At 64.2% G+C, this 18,150-nt stretch overlaps 1 protein-coding gene across 2 annotated transcripts; it reads right to left on the bottom strand.

The window, feature by feature from the left end:
• Positions 1-313: 313 nt before the first annotated feature.
• GATA5 (GATA binding protein 5) lies at positions 314-10,308 on the bottom strand. 2 transcript variants are annotated; one of them, XM_081795402.1, is made up of 6 exons: positions 9,354-10,308; positions 8,016-8,191; positions 3,393-3,518; positions 2,485-2,572; positions 2,041-2,168; positions 314-1,688 (listed from the first exon to the last, which is right to left on the bottom strand). In XM_081795402.1, exons 1-6 carry the CDS (start codon positions 9,895-9,897, stop codon positions 1,533-1,535), a joined length of 1,218 nt encoding a protein of 405 aa, XP_081651528.1. In that variant the 5' UTR covers positions 9,898-10,308; the 3' UTR covers positions 314-1,532. The 2 variants fall into 2 exon arrangements, 1 of the variants encoding a protein (XP_081651528.1); XR_014137506.1 differs by having other exon boundaries at positions 1,577-1,688; positions 2,423-2,572.
• Positions 10,309-18,150: the final 7,842 nt, after the last annotated feature.

An 18,150-nucleotide genomic window follows, 5' to 3' on the forward strand; every position in this document is an offset into this window, starting at 1 on the left:
GACCGCGCAGGGATGGCTTCTCCACGTGTGGGCCCCCGGGCCGGCCCAGCGTCCCTCTCCCGTGCCGGTGGGCGACCTCAAAGGCACTCTGTGTTTGAGGGTCTCCTGGTCGACCCGGCGTGGTCAGCAAGGTCCAGCAGACCAACACATGGAGACAAGTGTCCGCAAGGAGAGGCGGCCTGAGTGAGCACCGGACCCGCTGCTGACCCGGCGGGCAGGGACCGGGCTGCGAAATCCCACAGGCGTCAGCAAAAGAAATGCAAAATCGACACCTTTATTTTACATTTTTTACTCATGGCATCGTTTGTCTTTAAAAAAAAAACAAAACAAAAAAAAACAAGACAATGTCACGTGTAAATTGTGCTGCTCGAACTGGAGGTACAGCCTCAGGAGGACGCGTTCTGGAAACTAACGCCAGGGACCACGGTGTTTAAACACGAAAGGCGAGCCTCAGCCAGGAGGCTCGGCGGCTGGCAGCTGCTCCTGCTGTCTCGGATGTTTGCTGGCGAAAGGCGGCAACTGAGCGGAAACGAGGCCAAGGCCCCTGGCAAGGCGCGCCCCGCTCCCCTCCATGCCTTATTGTCTCCCCGACCCCGGTGGCTGCTCGTCATTCGGTTCCTTGGGCACAGCTCCTTCTAGCCGGTTTGACCAACTAAGGGGTCACCCCAGCATGGGGGGAGGGCTTCCGCAAGGGGGGTTAGTAAGAATTTCTCTGGGACAAGCCAGCTGGGATGATCCGAGGTAGGCCAGGACATGCGGTCACTCTACCACCAGCACTGACAGTGCCTGTGGGGTCAGCACGGGACCCCAGGTCCTTCACTCTGTCAGAATCAGTCACGATACACAGATTCAGTCAGAATGAGGCCCTTTACTGCCCCCTCTGGGGAAATCATCCAAATAAATACACAAGTAGACGACGACGCTGGTGTGAATGGCTTGCCCTTGGGGTGGCATCCTGGCACAGTGCACAACCTGCACATCTGTCCCTAGCAGCCCTTCACTCACAGGGAGGGAAAGTTCTCTGTGCCGTGTCTTTATCCATCAAATGCGAGAAAAGGAACAGATCCCGAGCCTGAGGAGGTCCCATGTCGGGCGGCTCCCCTCAATCACGTTGCCTGCTTGACCTCGGCCCTTTCATTTGTGATCCTGGTTTTACAACAGGTGGCTTTTTTGTTGTTGTTTGTTTTTTTCCAGCTGCCACAATGTGTCAACACGGCGATGGCAGATGTGGACAAGAGAACTGTTGGTAGTGGGCCCTCCAGGTCAGCCCACTGGAGTGGCCCAGTGTCACACAGCCTTTGGGGGAGTCCCCTTCTGTCTGCAGGGGGAGCTCAAGGCCTTCTCATTAGCCTCTCCCCCTCTCCGGGGCCTGACCGCTGTCTGTACAGAAGACCTCCCCGCCACCGTGTTGAGGGATGCCCAGCGCCTCAAGGTCCCGCTGGCTCGTCTTCTGGTGGATGGACCTGATGGTCTCCCTCTGCTGTGCTGGAGCCAGGCAGGCAGCGAGGCGGGTCCGATGGACGCCCGAGGCCCTAGGCCAAGGCCAGTGCACACCAGGCCTCCTGGCACAGGGTCCCGCCGAGGCCAGCCTGGGGGCCCAGGGCTGCAGAGGAGAAGGCAAAGTCCTCGGGCTCGAACTTGAACTCCAAGTGGCTGGGAGCCAGGGGGTCGTTCACCTGGCCAGAGGCCTGCAGGGGGAACAGGGGAAGCACGAGAATGCAGGAATGGCCAGTAGGCCTCGCTTGGCGTAGGGAGCCCTCGGGACCGGGACGTTTGCCGTAAGAGGCCTTCTCAGACCCTGGAAGAGGGCAGGAGGCCCCATGTGACGGACAGGACAACACATGAGGGCGTTCAGCCTGGAGCGTGCCACAGGTGTGCTGCTGGAACCAATGGCCAACTGAGTGCCCAGCCCTGAGCTCCTTCCTGGGAGAGGCCCTTGGGGGCGCTGATGGGGGTCTGACCTGGTGGGCGAGTCAGGGTTCCCTGAGGAGGTGCCCGGGAGCCAGCCCTGGGTCCCCGGTTCCACCCCACCTGACTTACCTGGGAGGTGACGCTGGACCCAGGGCACGAAGGGGATGCCAGGTTGGATTTGGGTTTCAATGTAGCTGCTGAGCTCTCAGTGTCCGGGACAGCGGGCGGGGAGGCCGCGGGGTTCCCTGTGCTGCATCCTGGAAGGGGGGGCACATCCAGCTGTACTGGTCACTTAATGGGTCAGAGGCACTGGGTGTGGCACCCTCGACCTGCCCTGCTGCCCCTCAGCTGGGTAGGCTCGCACCGCCCGGCCCCTCCCCAGACCGGACGGGTCCCGGGGCAGAATCAGGGGTACTTGTGCTTTGGGAGGGCGATGCTCGAACTAAACGTGCAAATCTCTACTGGTGGAAATTTGCGACACTCCAAGCGACTCCAAGGGGCGAACGTGTACCCCGCAGGAGGGCTGGGGACTGGCCTCTTCCTGGCATCCCGATGGGCCCCGGTCCCTCACACCTGAAGAGCCCTTGGTCTTCGCAGCGTTCTTGGGCTTGCGTTTCCGCGTCTGGATGCTTTCCTTCTTCATCGCCAGGGGCCGAGGCACCTGGCAGGGGCAGGCAGGGGAGGGTGACTGGTCCTGTCTCTTCTCACCCTTGGGCCTCTTGAATGGCCACATGCCCTGATGTCAGTCCTGCAGAGCTAGTCACTCTGGGAGGTGACCGAGTCGTCAGAGCCCTTGGTGAGCTGCTGGCCCTGGGCTTGGGGACTTCCTCCCGGCAAAGCGGGCAAGAGCCAGTCCAGGCCCAACCCCCCAGAGCTGTAGGGGCCAGGAGGGCTCTAGGCGCGCACAGAGGCCACACCAGGGGGCCTAGCCCCTGTCTCAGGTTGAATGGCTGCAGACCTGCCTCACTGATGCTGAGCCTCAGTAGGCCCATCTGTGAAAAGGGCCTAACGGTAACAGCATAGGCCTGGAGCGCGTCCTCAGTGGGGGCCACACGGGAAACACGCTCAGCCCCGCTCTGCCACCTGCCTCCCCAGGGCCCCGTGTCTCACGTGACCCGAAGAGGGCAGCCCCGCCCCTGCCTCCCCCCTCCCGTCCACTCGCCACGCCCCCATGCCCCGCCCCCAACTCGGGGCCCCCAACTCCCCCGCCCCACCCAGTCCTCACCCGGGCCCCTGCCCCACCCATGGCCCTCCTTCCCCTTTCCCCCCTTTCCCCCCTCCACTCACCCCGCCCCGCCCCTTCCAGTCCTCACCCCGCCCCCACGTGGCCCCGCCCCTGCCCCACCCGTGCCCCCTCCAGTCACCCCGGCCCCGCCCCCCAGTCCTCACCCGGGCCCGGGCCCCACCCATGACCCGCCCCGCCCCGTTCACTCACCCAGGCCCCGCCCCCCGTCCTCCCCCCGCCCACCCCGTCTGCTCACCCCGTGCAGCTTCATGTACAGACCGCAGGCGTTGCACACCGGTTCGCCGTCCGCGTTGCGCCGCCACAGCGTGGTGTTGGTCGTGTGGCAGTTGCTGCAGCAGAGGCCAGCGCGGCGGGACGAGGACTGTGCATGGGGGAGGCTGGTGTGAGCCGGGGGCCGGGGCCCTGCTGCTCCACCTCCCGGCCAGACGGTGACGCTCGGAGACAGGAGCACTGGACCCGGAGTCAACCAGGGTCCGCCCGAGTCTCTCCCCGGGAAGCCGAGGCCACATCCTGACTCTGTCTGGAAGGCAGCTGCTCTTACTGGACACGATTTGAGTTTCCTCTCCCTGCCCCGGCCCTGTCTCCCATCTGCCTCTCGGTGCCAGGAGCTACGCACAAGGGGGCGCCCTCCTGCGGCCCACCCCCGCCAGTCCACCCACCTTCCTGGCATGGCAGGGGGCCTTAGGACCTTCCCCAGGCTGCCATATGTAGCAAAAAACAAACAAAAACTACACACACCAGGATGCCAGCTAGATGCGAACTTCGGATGTGCAACAATATTTCGCAGAAGTGTGCCTCCGTGCAGTATTTGGGACATACTCACACTAAGATGCTAGTTGCTGTTTATCCGAAATTCACATTTGACTGTCTTGTATGTGACCCTGACCTACCCCTTCGGGCTGCACCGAGGTCCCCGCTTCCTGCACCTCCGCTCTCCCCATCCAGCTGCTCCCTTAGAGCTCATACTGCCGTCACACCTCCCAGAAAAGTTGCACCATCATTGAAAAGTAGGAGTCCGAACCCCTCCCCTTGGGCCATCATGCCTCCTCATGCTGAATCCTTCCTACGGAAACACTCAGGCCAGGGCACAAAGGTGCCAATGCGGGGCCTTGAACGTCAGTGCTGGTTTCAGCAGCACTCACGAGTACACACACACAGAGCTCGCCTGCACCTCCCACAAACGTCCTCACGGTCGCCTGTGCGTCGTCTTGCGAGAAGAGAAGCCTCGGTTCCGCCCCACAGCCGTGCCCCCCCCCCCCCGACAGGTGTGGAAACAACCACAGGAGGAATCGATGCCCCGTGTGTGTGTGTGTGTGTGTGTGTGTGTGTGTGTGTGTGTGTAGAAAACAGCCCAGAAGTCCAAGAGCCGTCTCCCTGTACCCTGGGAGTGCAAGGGAAAAATCTGGAGCCTGGATCAAGCAGTGAATTCTTTCCTAGTGAACATAAATTAAAATTAGTAAAAAGAGGGGAAGAAAGGACCTGGAAAAAAATTTAAAAAGTTTGTTCGTTTGTATTTTCCTCTCCCCTCATCGGGCTGTGTGCTCCAGATGGGGCACCGAGGCTCAGAGATGCTGCTGGGCCGGAGGCATCGGGGTGGACGGAACCGCCCCCCTGAGCCCCGTGCACTGCGGGGACACATCCCCGGTGCCGTCCCTACCCCGACAGACGCCCGAGCCTCTGTCCTTCCTCGCTGCCTGCACAAGCGGCCAGGCCTGGCCACTCTCGGGGCCCCCTCGCTGCCAGGCCTCCCCCCCCCCCCCCCCGCCGCTGTATTTTGTTTTCTTCTTTGGTCTGTTCTTTTCAAAAGAAGTTAAACTTCAAAGCCTGCTGGCTGCAGCAGCTCCAGGCTCCGCACGCGTCTGATTCAAGTGAAGAAATCAGGACGCTGGGCAGCCCAGCCAGGGCGGGCTGAGAGCCGGAGCGGGGAGCAGGGAGAGGGGCCGCTGCTGCTCCTCGGCTGGGAGGGGTGAGGCCAGCTCACACAGCGAAAACCACTTTTCAAAGTAAGAGACGCAGCTCAGCTCGAAACTCACAACAAGAGGTACAGCGGGGGGAGGGGGGATGGCCCCATTTCAAGCGGGTCCCCTCATCCCGCTCTCGGAAAAGGACACGGTCGACGCTTAACCTGATAAAGCGTGTGTCCCTTGCTGGCCAAGGGCAGACCGTGCCAGGGACGAGCCCGTGAGGCGGACTGTGCAGGAAGGAAAACCCGGGGTCCTCAGTCAAGGTCCAGATTTGCTCCTGGAAGGATGCGGGGCCCCTTCCTGGAGGTGGCGCCGGGGGCCCTCTGGCCTTGGCCGCAGGGCTCTGACGTTGGGCTGGGGTGGGGCTGGGGGGGGGGAGGGCTCTGAGCACCTGGCCACACAAGCAGGCACGCAGGGGTCTGTGGGGCCACCTCAACTCTCCCCACTCGCTCGCCCACACTGACAGAAGCCTCAGGTAAGAGGTTCGTGCCTGTGACTAAGGAGGCACCCAGGATGCAAAGGGCAGAAAAGATATGAACTCCTTTGGGACTGGGGGCGAGGCCTAGGGGGTGGTGGACGCACACTTGTTATTGTCACATTCCTGTGTTGTTGGTGACAAGTTTCTAGAGCTTCTGTAATCATTTGAAAGAAGGTTAGGACAATTCTCTCCGGGGGCATCGGTGCTGGCCACCCATGAGGGAGAGTGAGGCACGAGCAGGGACAAGTCTGGGGTGACTGGCCCAGCCCCGCCACGGCTGCCTTGGGGCCTGGGCTCTGGTCCCAGCACTCTCCGAGAATCTCTGAGTTTCCACACGAGCCCGGCCCCGCCACCCGGGTCACCCTCCCTGAGTGCCAGGCAGGAGCCCAGAGACAAATCAGAGGAAAACCATCCATGAGGAGCCAGCTCGGAGGAGAGGGGAGTACGACCCCTCTAGGAACACCGTCCCCCCTTCCTAGGCTCGTCCCGCATTCAGATCTGCATGGGCCTGGACGCAGGGATGACCAGCTGACCACCCTCTGAGGCCGGCCGCCTCGGAGGGGTGGGGGGTAAGTTGAGGGCATTCTCCACCCTACAAAGCGTCCTTAAAGCTAATCATCCCTTGTGCCCCGGACCAGGACGCGGAGGCCGCACCAGTCCACAGAATGGGCTAAGGCCTGTCCAAGCACCCCACCTAAAGTAATCTTTCCAACGCAGCAGGGGGACAGTGTGTGTAGGGGCCTCGGCCGAAGACCCAAGACAGGTGCATCACCAGCGGGGGCGGGGCACACGGGAGCCCGAGGCAGACAGTCCTCGGAACCCAGCCCCTGCTGCGCGGGGCTGCTGGGGGAAGCCACTCTCTGAGCGCCTTGAGCCCTGGGGTCATCACAGGGCTGCTGTGAAGGTGAATGCCTCAATGCCTCATGGCCCCTGCCTGCTTACCCCCACATCAGGAATTTTCTGCTGGGAGGTGAGCCCTGTGAGGGGTGGGGGGCAGAGACGGGAGGATCCGAACCTTCTCTTCCTGTTTACCAGTGTTCCCATCCCCACCCCCTGGGGGAGAAGGGAGGGAGCAGAGGAGCAGCCGGCCTGCTCCCTGGGAGTTGGGGGGGGGGGTCAGTCCCCCAGGACACCTCTGCTTTAGCCTGTTTCCCCATCTGTGAGGGCCACACCAGGTGCCAAGCCAGTGCCGTGCATGTGTGTGTGTGTGTGGGGGGGGAGTGGGCATGATCACAGGGGCAGAAATATAAGTGAGGAGGTGATATGGATTCTGAGGTGTCCCCCCCCTTCCAGGAGGCACAGTGTGGGTGGAGGGGAATTAGGGGACCCGCGGACCCCAAACTCCAGGCTAGAACAGGGAGAGAAAAACAGTGGCTTCCCCAAACTGCCTGGGTCAGTGCTGCCTCCTGCCTGCCCGGTCTGGAGCCTGGATCGGTCGGGCGCCTCCACAGCCCAGGTCTGGGTTTCCCGAAAAGGGCCAGCGACTGAGCACCAGGCAGCCCAGAACAGCCACCGCGGCGGGCAGGCAGGCCGGGCCACCTGCAGCAGCCGCCAGGGACGAGCCCCCCACCCACCCTCCGATGCACCAGAACCGGCCAGAGCCGGCTGACCGGCCATGACAGGGCTCACACCAGCATTAGAGCAGAAGGCCTGGCATCCCCAGAAACAGCCATGCCCGGACCCAGGACTCAGGAGTCACTGTGGCCTCACTAACTTTAGACAGCTTGCAAAGGCGGGCCCTGCCACGCGCAGAATTACTCGAACCTCCGAGTTTGCCGGTGAGACGGCAGAGAACCAGTGCCTGGAAACCTTCACACAGCCTCCGGGGACTCTGCCCGGCTGGGGGCAAAAGTGAGTCCCCGGTCCTCTCCGCTCAACATCCAGCCACACGCCAGGAGAAACCAAAAGTGAAAACAAGTTTCGCGCATGGAACCACCGCAGACCCGGTCTCAGCTCCAGCCCCCTGGTATCGGGGAGAAAGTGCTCCCCAAGAGCAGGGGTCCCCAGGACCCCTCCTGCATTGGATTTCAACCCCCTGCCACAAAGCCACCACCCAGAGGCCACCTTTCCCTCCAAACCCCACGCCCGGGCCATGTCACCTTGCGCCCCCTGCCACCCTCGGAGCCGCAGGGCTGAGCCCCAGGAGGCCGCTTGGGTCCACAGCCATCCTGTGCCCCGGGTCCCGGGCAGAGTCACCGGGTGGCCCTTCTTCCGGGGAGGCCCACAGACCCAGGGCAGCACCGCCTTGGGCTCCGTGAGCCCAGCCCTTCTGTGGAGGCGCGCAGGGCAGGGCCTGTGGCGGGGCCTGGGCCTCCAGGCGGCTCCCGGATGGACAGCAGACAGCGCTCCCAGGGCCCTGCTGGGGCACCCAGCCTCTCTGGGGACTCAGCTTGGGCCCCCTGCAGGCGGCACTCACCAGGCGCTTCTGTGGGCGCACGAGCGGCCTGTTGACTCCGTTCATCTTGTGGTAGAGGCCGCAGGCGTTGCACAGGTAGTGGCCGGTGCCGTCACGGCGCCACAACGGCGTGGAGAGGGCCCCGCAGTTGACACACTCGCGACCCTCGCCAGGGAGCTCTTCCAGGAAGTCCGGCACTGGGGGGACAGGCAGCTGGTCGCGGGCCGAGGCACTGCCCTTCCCCGGGGCCCAGCGTCTGCTGCGTCTTCCCGCTGCGTGTGCCCCTGGCTTTCATTTTATTTTAACATTTATTTTGTCTAATTTCACTTTAAAGCTTAACTTTACATATTATAAAGTTTGTGCCAGATTAAAAGAGAAGCTGGTTAGGGTTGCCTTGCAGGGTGGGGGAAGGTCAGTCAGTCAGACCCCCGGGCGGCAACAGAATGGTTCCCCTTAGAACCGAGGTGTAATTTTGATCCCCTGGGGAGGCGGAGTGGTCAGCACCGGCGGAGGGAGGTGGCCCCAGGGCCTCGGCCTCTGCAAAACGGGACGTTAGGAGGGCCGGGCTGAGTAGATGGTGCCATCCCACAGAGCCTGCAGCCCCTGCCTTTCCTGTCGGCTTTGCTCGGGTGGCGACCACCGTGGAACACAGCTGGGCCTGTGCCACCGCTCAGGGGCCCGCAGGGCAGAAGGGAGAGGTCCCCGGCTCCCTCCCCGGCGGCACCGGGTGCCCTGTGGGGGCCGGGTGGGGGTCAGTCCTGCGGGAGCTGCCCTGGGTGACGGCGGAGGGGACCCGCTTCCTGCGCCATGGAGGCAGTCGGGGCGGAGGCGGCTTGGGGGTGGGCCTGCGAGGCTGCACCCATGAAGTAGGGCGGCCCAGGGGCTTCCCGCCTGCGGCGAACACAGGCGTTCCCCCCCCCCCTCCCCCGGAGCAAATGCGCCTGAGGGGCCTGGAATCCGATTATCCAAATTGGCACCCCGGGGGCGGGCGGTGAGCCACTGAAGCCAGGTCTCAAATTAGAATATGTAAACATTCTAGAAGGAGCAGAGTGTGGCCGCTTACTGAAATAAATCGTATTCTGAATTTTATAAAAACCGCTTAGAAACTTCTCATAAGAGCGTATGAGGTGAGCTCAACTGGTGAGACCCAGGGGGTTGGGTTCAGGAGAAAGGAAGCCCAGGACGGCAGTTTTGGTCTCAGGGGGGGTGACATTGTGGCAGATGCTGTATTCTGCCCGCGTGTACTTGTCCCGCAGTTCTGGGCCTGGCGGGGGTGAGGGGGGTGGCGCGGGAGCCTTGGCCGGGTGCAGGACTGCACCCCGGTAGGCCCAGCACCCAGCACCCCAGGGTCACACTCACCGAAGGTGGCTCTGCGGCTCGGGAGGCCAGCCGGGCGGCCCTGGAGGCCGTGCAGGACGCTGCCTTCGAAGGGTCCGGAGGCCCAGGACGGAGCCACCTCGGTGCTCACGTAGGCGGGGTAGGCGGCGGGGTAGGACGCGCCCACCGGCCGCCCCAGCGGGGCCGGGTACTGCTCGCGCGCCAGCAGCGCGCCCTGGTAGGCGCCGCCGTCGCGGGTCCCCGCGCCGCCCCCACTGCCGGGCCCGGGGGGGCCGTGCGGAAAGGGGCAGGCGGTGGCTCCGGGCGGCTGGGCGGCCGGCGGGTGCGGGCCGCCGGCGCCGAAGGCTGAGGAGTCTGCGGCCGCCGCCTGCGCCCAGCCGGGGTGCGCGCCTAGCCCGGGGGCCTGGGGGCCCGGCTCGCACGCCGGCAGGTAGGGCAGCATGGAGGGGACGCGCGCGGGCGGCACGAACACCGGGGAGCCGGCGCCCGGCGCGTGCAGAAAGGCGCCCGAGTCGGCGTAGGCGGCCTGGCTGGGGCTCGGGGCCAGCGCCAGGCTCTGGTACATCTTCCCCGACGCGGCCCGGACCCGCGGGGAGGGGGCGCCGGCGTCGAGTTCCCGGGCGCTGTGCGCCGCCTCGGCGCCCGCGTCCCCGCTCCGCAGCGGGCCGCGGGGTCAGCACGGCGGGGCGCGGGTGGCCCCCGGCGGCCCCGGCGCAGCCCGAACGCCGAGCTCACCTCCTCCACGGCCGGGCCTCCGAGCTTCCCGGGGTGCGCTCGCCAGGGCCCGCGGTCGGGGGGGGGGGGCGGGGGGGCGGGGGCGCCGCGCTGGGAGAGGGCGCCGGGCCCGGTGGGGCGCTCACGGGCTGGGGGCGAGGAGCGGAGGGCGCGGTGGTCTCGGCGGGCGGGCGACAGGCGGGCTGGAGACTGGGAGCCCGGGGCCGCGCGGTCCCGCAGGGAATCCCGGCGCCCGCCGCCCCTCCCCTCCTTCCCTCTCCTCCCCTCCTTCCCTCCTCTCCCCTCCCCTCCCCTCCCTCCTCTCCCCTCCTCTCTCCTCCCTTCCCGCGGGGTCAGCGCTGGGGCTGCGGCCGCCGCGCCACGTGACCGGAGCAGGCCCCGTCGCCTGTCCCGGACAGGGACGCGGGGCACCCGGAGCCCAGTCCCCGCTGAAGCGGGCGGCGGGAACCGGCCGGTGCTCGGTGGGGGCGCCGGGCCAGCTGGGACGCGGGGACGTCCCCAAATTTGTTCTGGGCGGGGGTGGGGGGGGGGGGACTCGCGGACCCCCACCCCTCCGTCGTCGCCAGCCCGGCTCGCACCGAGGCCGGCCTGGCGTCCGTTTGGGGCCCTGCGGAGGAGTCCGAGAGCCCGAGTCCGCTGCCGCTCACGCCGTGGTGGGGCCCCGTCTCTGCACCCGGACTCGGGGCCCAGCGCCAGGATCCGGCTTCCACGGGGACCGCCCAGCTCGGTGTCCCTGGGCTGGAGCCGGGTGGACGAGGCCCTCCCGCCCAGAGTCCAGCCGGAGTCCCGCAGTTTCCTCAGTTTCTGACTGCGCGGGATCCCAGCGGGGCCGGGCAGAGGTGAGGGGGAGAAGGCCGGGCGCCACCTGTCTGTGCTCCTTGTCGCCTCGCCCCCCCCACGCCCCCCGCGGACGTTCCCTGGGCCCAGGCGGTGGGGTGGGGAGCGGGGGCTCCGGAAGGTCTCCTCCAGGATCCAGGAGTGTGGGATGGGTGGGAGGCCACCTGGGTCCCTGAGGTGCCCCCTGGCACTCCCTGGGTGGCCCCCTGGTGGCAGCACTGTGGCAGAGATGGCCTTTCCTTCAGCCTCCTGCTGGATGCCCCAGCCTCCTCCACAGGCCCCAAGCTCTCTGCTGCTGTCACAGCACTGACTGGGTGACCCTGGCTGGGCAGGAGCAGGACTTACCAGACAGCCCTTGAATGCGGGACTTGGCGCTGTGAATGTCCTTCCTTTAAGAAATGGGCCCTTGGCTCACCTTTGCCCATGGCACCTCCATGGTGGCCTAGACTCTGGGGCTCTAGGCCTGCGGGAGGGGGGGGGGTGCGAAACGGCCACCGCTTGCGCCCCTCCCTGCGTTCCCTGTGCTGACAGCAGGCAGGGATTTGGGGTGCTCTTTGAGGCACCCAGGGTGAACCTGGTTGGGCTTCCCAGGAAGCACTGTCCTGGGAGGTGACAGGGAAGGCCCCCACTCACACCCTGGCTGGAGACCCCACAGAAGTTTCCAGGGCAGGCCCCTGATTCTCCACAAGCCTTGTCAGGTGCCATGGGGAAGGGGAGCATGGCCTTGGGGCAGGTGGCCTTGGGGCTGCGGACTGCTTCCCTGCCCCTATGCTCCCCCAACCCCTCCACTCCTCCCCCCTCCCCCACCCCATCCCTCCACCCCTCCCCCACCCCATCCCTCCACCCCTCTCCCACCCCTCCCGCCTCCCCTATCCCCCACCCCCCAACCCCCACCCCTCCACACCCTAACCCCTCCACCCTCCACCCCTCCGAGCTCCCATCCGCCTACAGGGATGGACTCCTGTGGTGCCCGCTCTCCCCACCCACCTCTGGAGTCTGAGCCGGGGCCCCTCCTTTGCCCATCTCTCTCTAGACTTTGCCAGTGGATCTATCTTTCCCTCTTTCAGCTCTTTCAAAGTGGGTCCCCGAAGGACGGAGAGGTGTCCCCGTGCTACTCAGGGTCCTAGAAGCTCGCTGTGCCAGGGGCGCCTCGCAGCTCTGGAGGGCCCAAAGCAGGTCGAACCCCACTCCTTCTGCCCTCAGAGCCCAGGTTACTGAGAAAGTGGACATGGAAAGGGGGGATGTCCCGCCAGTGCCACTGGCGGTGAAGAGAGGCGAGACAGGGAGACCCCACCCCCACCCCCCAAGGAAAGGTCCAGAGAAGAAGGAAAGATCCACGACCAGCCTGGGATCAGGCTGGGGCTGTGGGGCAGGGGCTTGTCTTCTGTACCAGGGATAAACTGCCATCAGTCCTCGAACAGCAAGTTCCAGCATCCGTGGGCCACGTGCTTTGTCCTGTGGCGTTTCCTCTTAATTCTCGCGTCAGTCTCAGGATGTACATGATGTTATTATTATTCCCGTTACAAACAGGTAAACAGGTGACAGAGAGGTTAGCTAACGTGCCCAAGGTCACCCAGCTAATAATTAAACCGGGTAATTAAAACAAATGCACACCATTCATAAGGGAGGCAATGTCTGGTCGCTTTTTCTGTATTCACCAATCTCTAGAATGGACATGAATTAGTTTCACAATTAAAAGGCTGAGGCTCTTCTTCCAGGAGGATGTGGAGGCGGGGGTGGGGTGGGGTGAAAGCTGCCTCTAAATCCTGGTCTCCAACCGAGGAGCTTACTCTCGAAAGCCCCCTCACTGGCTGTGCCCCACACAGGACCTTCTGCTGTGTCCAGGGCTGGGCTGCCTCCCCTGCGGTCCTGGGGCAACAGCCCCCTGGGGTTGGGACGGGAGCCCACCGCCCTGGAGCCTAGAGGCTGCGGTGGTATTTCCTGCCCCCACTCCGGGAGCCGGACCCCCTGCCCGCCGTCCCCCACCTTGGGGCGCAGCCACATGGGGGGGGGGTGTAGGGACGGTGGTTGTCTGCAGCAGCCTCTGGCCTCTTCACAGATCACTTCCACTTGAACCAAAAAGAAAGGCATCTCAGCCCGAACGGCAAAGCCCAGGTCCTTCCCCACCCCAGGCCTGCCTTGCCCAGCCTCCCCCTACCCCCCACAAAGGCCTTCTGCGCCACTGCCCCTCAGGAGGGAGGCAGGCGCCCCAGTCCCCCCACCCCCCGCTAACCCCTCCAGCTGCAAGCCTGCCTCTCCCCTAAGCCTTTGCCCATACTGCTCTTCAACGTGGAGGACCCTTCCTTTGCTCTCTTTTCTACTTGATGAACTCCTACACATCCCTCAAGGCCCAGCTTGCAAATCCCCTTCAGTCTGGCTTTCCCTGATAAATTGCTCTCCCCCCTCCCTTGTGCCGCATCATGTTTTGTGGTCAGTTGGCCGTGTTCCTGTTCGGCCTTCTCAGCAGACACTGAACCTCGAGGAAAGTTTTGGGGCCAGCAGGTCTGAGCACGAACGTGAAGCTGTCAGATCGTCAGGGCTCCACGTTGTCATCTCAGGGCTGTGTGACCTTGGGCGAAATACTTTTCTCTCTGTACCTCTGCTCATCTGCAATGTGGGGGGTGACAGTGGTGCCTGCCCTCCCACTGGCTTTGGGAAGAGTTAGTGGGACTCAGGGTCTGGCCCAGGAGGGTACCCTGCAGGCCTGAGGCAGGTGTGTAGGGAAACCAGGGGAGGGAGCAGAGCACTGGGGCTCCAGGATCTCAGCTGCAGACAGGTAGAGACTGTGCAGCTGGGTTCCCCGGGCCCTGAGAGCAGGACCAGGGAGGCACAGGAAGAAATTTTGGCCCCAGAGGTCAGCCATGAGTGTCCCCCCCATCCCCCACACCTCCCCCGGCTTCCCTCTGGCGACCTGGTCAGGGTGGCTGGAAGGGGACACGTCTCTGATGTGGAGACCCCACCCCCATGAGCTAAGAGGGTTGGCCTGTTGGGCCCCCGGTGACCAGGCAGAGTTCCTCTTCCAGGGCCCTGAGGAGCCGTGTTCGGGGGCCTTGGGGAGAAAGATCCCCAGGACGGGAGTGGCCACGAGCGGGTGGGGGACAGGGCAGGGGGTGCTCCCCGGCCTGCTGGGCTCTGGGGTTTCACTGGCCCAGCGGCTGCCTCCTCCCAGCCCCGGAGCTGAGGAACCAGTCTCCATTGGTTGGGGGGGGAAGGGGGGTTAGGGCCTCCGGACCTGCTCCCAAGGGGGACCCAGGCCTTGCCTCACCCAAAGCCCGAGGGGCCTTGGCCCCCTTCCAGGGATGGCCCCAGGCAGGGTCCTTGCCCCCCACACGCTGACTTAGCTGTGGCCCAGGCAGCTGTCTGTCCACCCCAGGGAAGGGGTGTGGTGCCCAGGAACTAGGCCCCCAGGTTGGGGGGGACTGTGTGCGTCACCCACAGGACTGGGGAGGAGGCTGGCCTTGCCTGAACCTCAAGCCCCTCTCGCCTCGTTCAAGTGTGGTGGGGGGGCGGTTAAGGAAAGGAGGCCTGGGGGGACTGGGGGGCCTGGGAGCTCAGAGCTCCTTCCCAGTTATTTAGGGCAGCCCTATGCCCCTTCATCCAGGGCGGGGGAAAGCCAGGTCAAAGCCCCTTTTCCTGTCCTCTGAGTGGACCCCTCTTTCCCCAGGCTCCACCCTTGCCAAGCTGTGACCTGCCCCCACCCCGAGCCTCAGAGCTGCCCCTCAGGGGAACGAGGTGGAATCCACATGGGGGGGCTTCAGGGCTTCCCTAGCACGCACGACCTCGAACGACAGAACTGACCAGGGAGGTCAGGGAGGATGGGACCTTTGGGGGTGGGACTGGAGGGGCTGGGGCGTCCTACAGTGTGGGAATTCAGCAAGGCCAGGGTAAGGCGAGGGCGCTACCCTGTCCTTAGGGTACCGCCGAGCTCAAGAACCCAAGGCCCGCCTGGGCCTGCCTGCCCCTCTGGCCTGTGTCCCCTGTGCCTAGAGCTGGGGCAAGGGGCAGCCACTGCTGGAGGCAGGGGCCGCGTGCCTGGGGGTATGTCCCCTCTCTGCCGGTTCCCCCTGAGCTGTAGCTAATCTTGCCACTCTCATCAACACCCCTCCCCACCTCCCCAGTGCCTGCCTGGGCCTGAGATGTCATGTGTTTATTTATTTATTTATTTATTTATTTTTTAATTTTTTTTTTTCCAACGTTTTTTATTTATTTTTGGGACAGAGAGAGACAGAGCATGAACGGGGGAGGGTCAGAGAGAGAGGGAGACACAGAATCGGAAACAGGCTCCAGGCTCCGAGCCATCAGTCCAGAGCCTGACGTGGGGCTCGAACTCACGGACCGCGAGATCGTGACCTGGCTGAAGTAGGACGCTTAACCGACTGCGCCACCCAGGCGCCCCAGATGTCATGTGTTTTAATGCTTTTGAAGCTGAGGGCCATCTGGGGAGTGTGGGGTTCTCGCTCCCATTTTATAGATGAGAAAACTGAGGCTTACCCAGAAAGACTGGTCCCAGACCCTGGACTGGGCAGAGTTGGAGGTGGGCCTGGAGCCCCTGTCCCCAGAGACTCTCGGGTCACCCTGCCGGCCCACACGGAGCTCCTCCGGGACAGACAGCCCTTGGAGGGACTTCATCGTCCTCCCGACCCACAGGCCCGGCCGGCAGGAGACGCCGTGCCTTACAAAGAGCCTGCACTGGAGATGACCCGGAGGGGCCTCGAGCCGGCTGCCGGGAAAAGGGGAGCAGGAAAGGAAAACAGTTCACGGGCCGCAGTATCATTTATGTAACCTAATCTAGTTTCAAAGCTCCTTCCTGACGTCCCTCGGCATTAAACCCGGCAGGCCAGGTCACCAGACAACCCACTTAGAGAGGGGCCCTCTGGGGAGGGACTTAGGCAGGTTTGTTTTTGGGGAGATGTAATCACCCTCCGAGGGGCTTATCTCCCGGTTCGGTGGGACCGTGGTGTGACTGCAGCACTGGCAAATGTCCTGTCACGTGACGAGATATTTACGACCGGCTGCCAGGCCTGGGAGCTCCCCCGGTCGGCGAGCCCACGAGGGAGGGCGTTCTGGAGCCTCGGTGCCGGAGCAGGGACGGGAGACCGGCAGGGGCCAAGAGCGCACAGGACCTGGCCATCGGGCGGGGGGCCCGTGATGCCGGGGTCTCTGGCTCCTCCGGGCCTGAGCTCGAGTAGGACGGGCAGAGGGACCCCCTCACGTCTCCTAGGTGTACATTACCTCAGCGTGAGCGACATCACGCTCGGCGCCTGGAGACCGGGCTGGGCCACGGCTAATAAAACAGCCCGACTCTCGCGCTGGCCCCGGTGACGGCTCGCTGTCCCGTCAGATCAGCTGCCAGCCTGACCTTGAGGAGGATTGTGTGGTCCCTGGGGCCTCCGAGGCCGTGTGTCCCCGACTTTGCCAGAGCAGATGAAAACGAAACCGTGTGTTGCCCGTGGAATCACAGCACTTGACTTAAAAGGGATGCCCCATGGCTCCGGCCAGAGGGGCTCCCGCTCGAGGGACATTCCTCGCCAGTCCTTCCCTAGACCCTGGTTTTGCCCAAGCATGTCAGGATGCAGGATCGTTGTCTATGCCCCAACCTCTGTGTTTTGTTTTGTTTTGGTTTGTTTTTTGCATAAAGCCATAAAGCTCTCCCCGCCCCAGGGGCTCTTGCCCTCTGCAAACACGTCCCTTCAGGTCCCTGCAGGACTGTGTTATCTGGAGGGCGTGGAGGGCGACACACGCCCTTAGAAGTAAAAAGTGGCCAAAGTGGTTGGGGTCTTGGGAATTCTGTCCGTAAAAATTAACCCGAAACTGTGCTGGGCTTTATTTTGCTCTCTCTAATCTGCTGTGGGCCTGCCGCCGGCCGTCCTCACTTCGGGGAGGGGGGGGGGGGGGCGCGTCGCTGCCCCTGCCTCTGCCCACATCCTGCCTGTGCGGCTCACGGCTGTGATGACCCGGGCTGTGTGTGACCCACACTGGGGACAGGACAGCCCTGGCCGCTCGGCACGGACAGAACGGCACCGTCGGTTTCTGGGGAGACTCCTTTGCAGCAGCCCATGGGCCTAGACGGGGTCTCCCCGGGACGTCAGGATTCCCACACCCCGTGTTCCCGCACGCACACGAGGTCCCGTGTGGACGGCGGGAGCCGCAGCGCTAGGCCCCAATCTTGGCCCCGTCTGCTGGCGTGCTGTGCGTCCTCCTGGAGCTCGGCTGCACCTGCTTTGCGGCGGGGGGGACGGTGCCACTGTAACCTTTCCTCGGGGCCCAGAGGCTCACCAGGCCCCGCTCTTCAGCTCCGGGGACAGCCCCTCGGTCCTGTGTGCAGAGTGTCACTGAGGCCCAACCGGGAGGGTTGGGGTCCTTATGGCCACTGTAAGCGTCTTTGCAGGGGCTGTGCTCCTGCTCGTGGCCCGGGGTCGGAGCTCCCGCGCAGGGCGCTGGGTGCCGACGCCCTCGGTAAACCCCCAAACGTGAACATGCTCGCACACGCAGGCACACTCACACATGCGGGTACCCACGCAAGCACGAGTCTGCCTGCACGTGTCCATCCTGATGGGCGGAAGGCCTCTTGGGGAAACCCCGGGGGAGAAACCAGTTGGAAGAAACAGGATGGCTCGGGAAATACCCCCGTCTTCCTGCCTTCCTCCCGCATGCTGTCTTCCCATTTCCAAAATGATGTCAGCTGGGGCGGGGGGGCCCGGAAAAATCCACATGTGGGCCAGTGAGACCTGCTCGCTGCTACTTGGCCCAAAAGCTTGTGAATGACAGTGACAGAGGTCCCGGGCAGCATCCCGGCCTGCTGCCAGCCTCATGGGTGGGGGCACCCTCCGGGAGGGGGGAAGAGGGGAGGGGGCCACCCTTCCCCAGAGACGGGCTGGAGCGTTCCTGGGTGCCATGCCGAGGGCCGGGAGGGGCTGCCTCCAGGTTCTGGCCCCGTCCCATCCTAGTCCCCCCCCCCGGTCCTGCCGCCTCGTCAGCTCAAAGGCACAGGAACTTCTGCTCATTGGATCCACGGCTGGAGGGACGGCTCAGAGCTGGCTGGAGGAGAGGAAGCCACAGGCCCCTCCCGTGGCCCCCGGCCGCTGGACTCAGGAAGGAGGCGTCGTGGGGGTCGGCGGAGAGGCCCCAGTTAAACTTGAGCTTGGGACGAGCAGCAGTGTTCGTATCAGGACGTGTCCCGCAGCATCCAGGACATATTTATACCAAGAATGTACCTGTGGTTTCGCTGAAGCTCATATTTGACGGG

Source organism: Panthera onca, chromosome A3, assembly GCF_046562875.1.
Source record: "Panthera onca isolate mPanOnc1 chromosome A3, mPanOnc1 haplotype 2, whole genome shotgun sequence".
NCBI lineage: Eukaryota > Metazoa > Chordata > Mammalia > Carnivora > Felidae > Panthera > Panthera onca.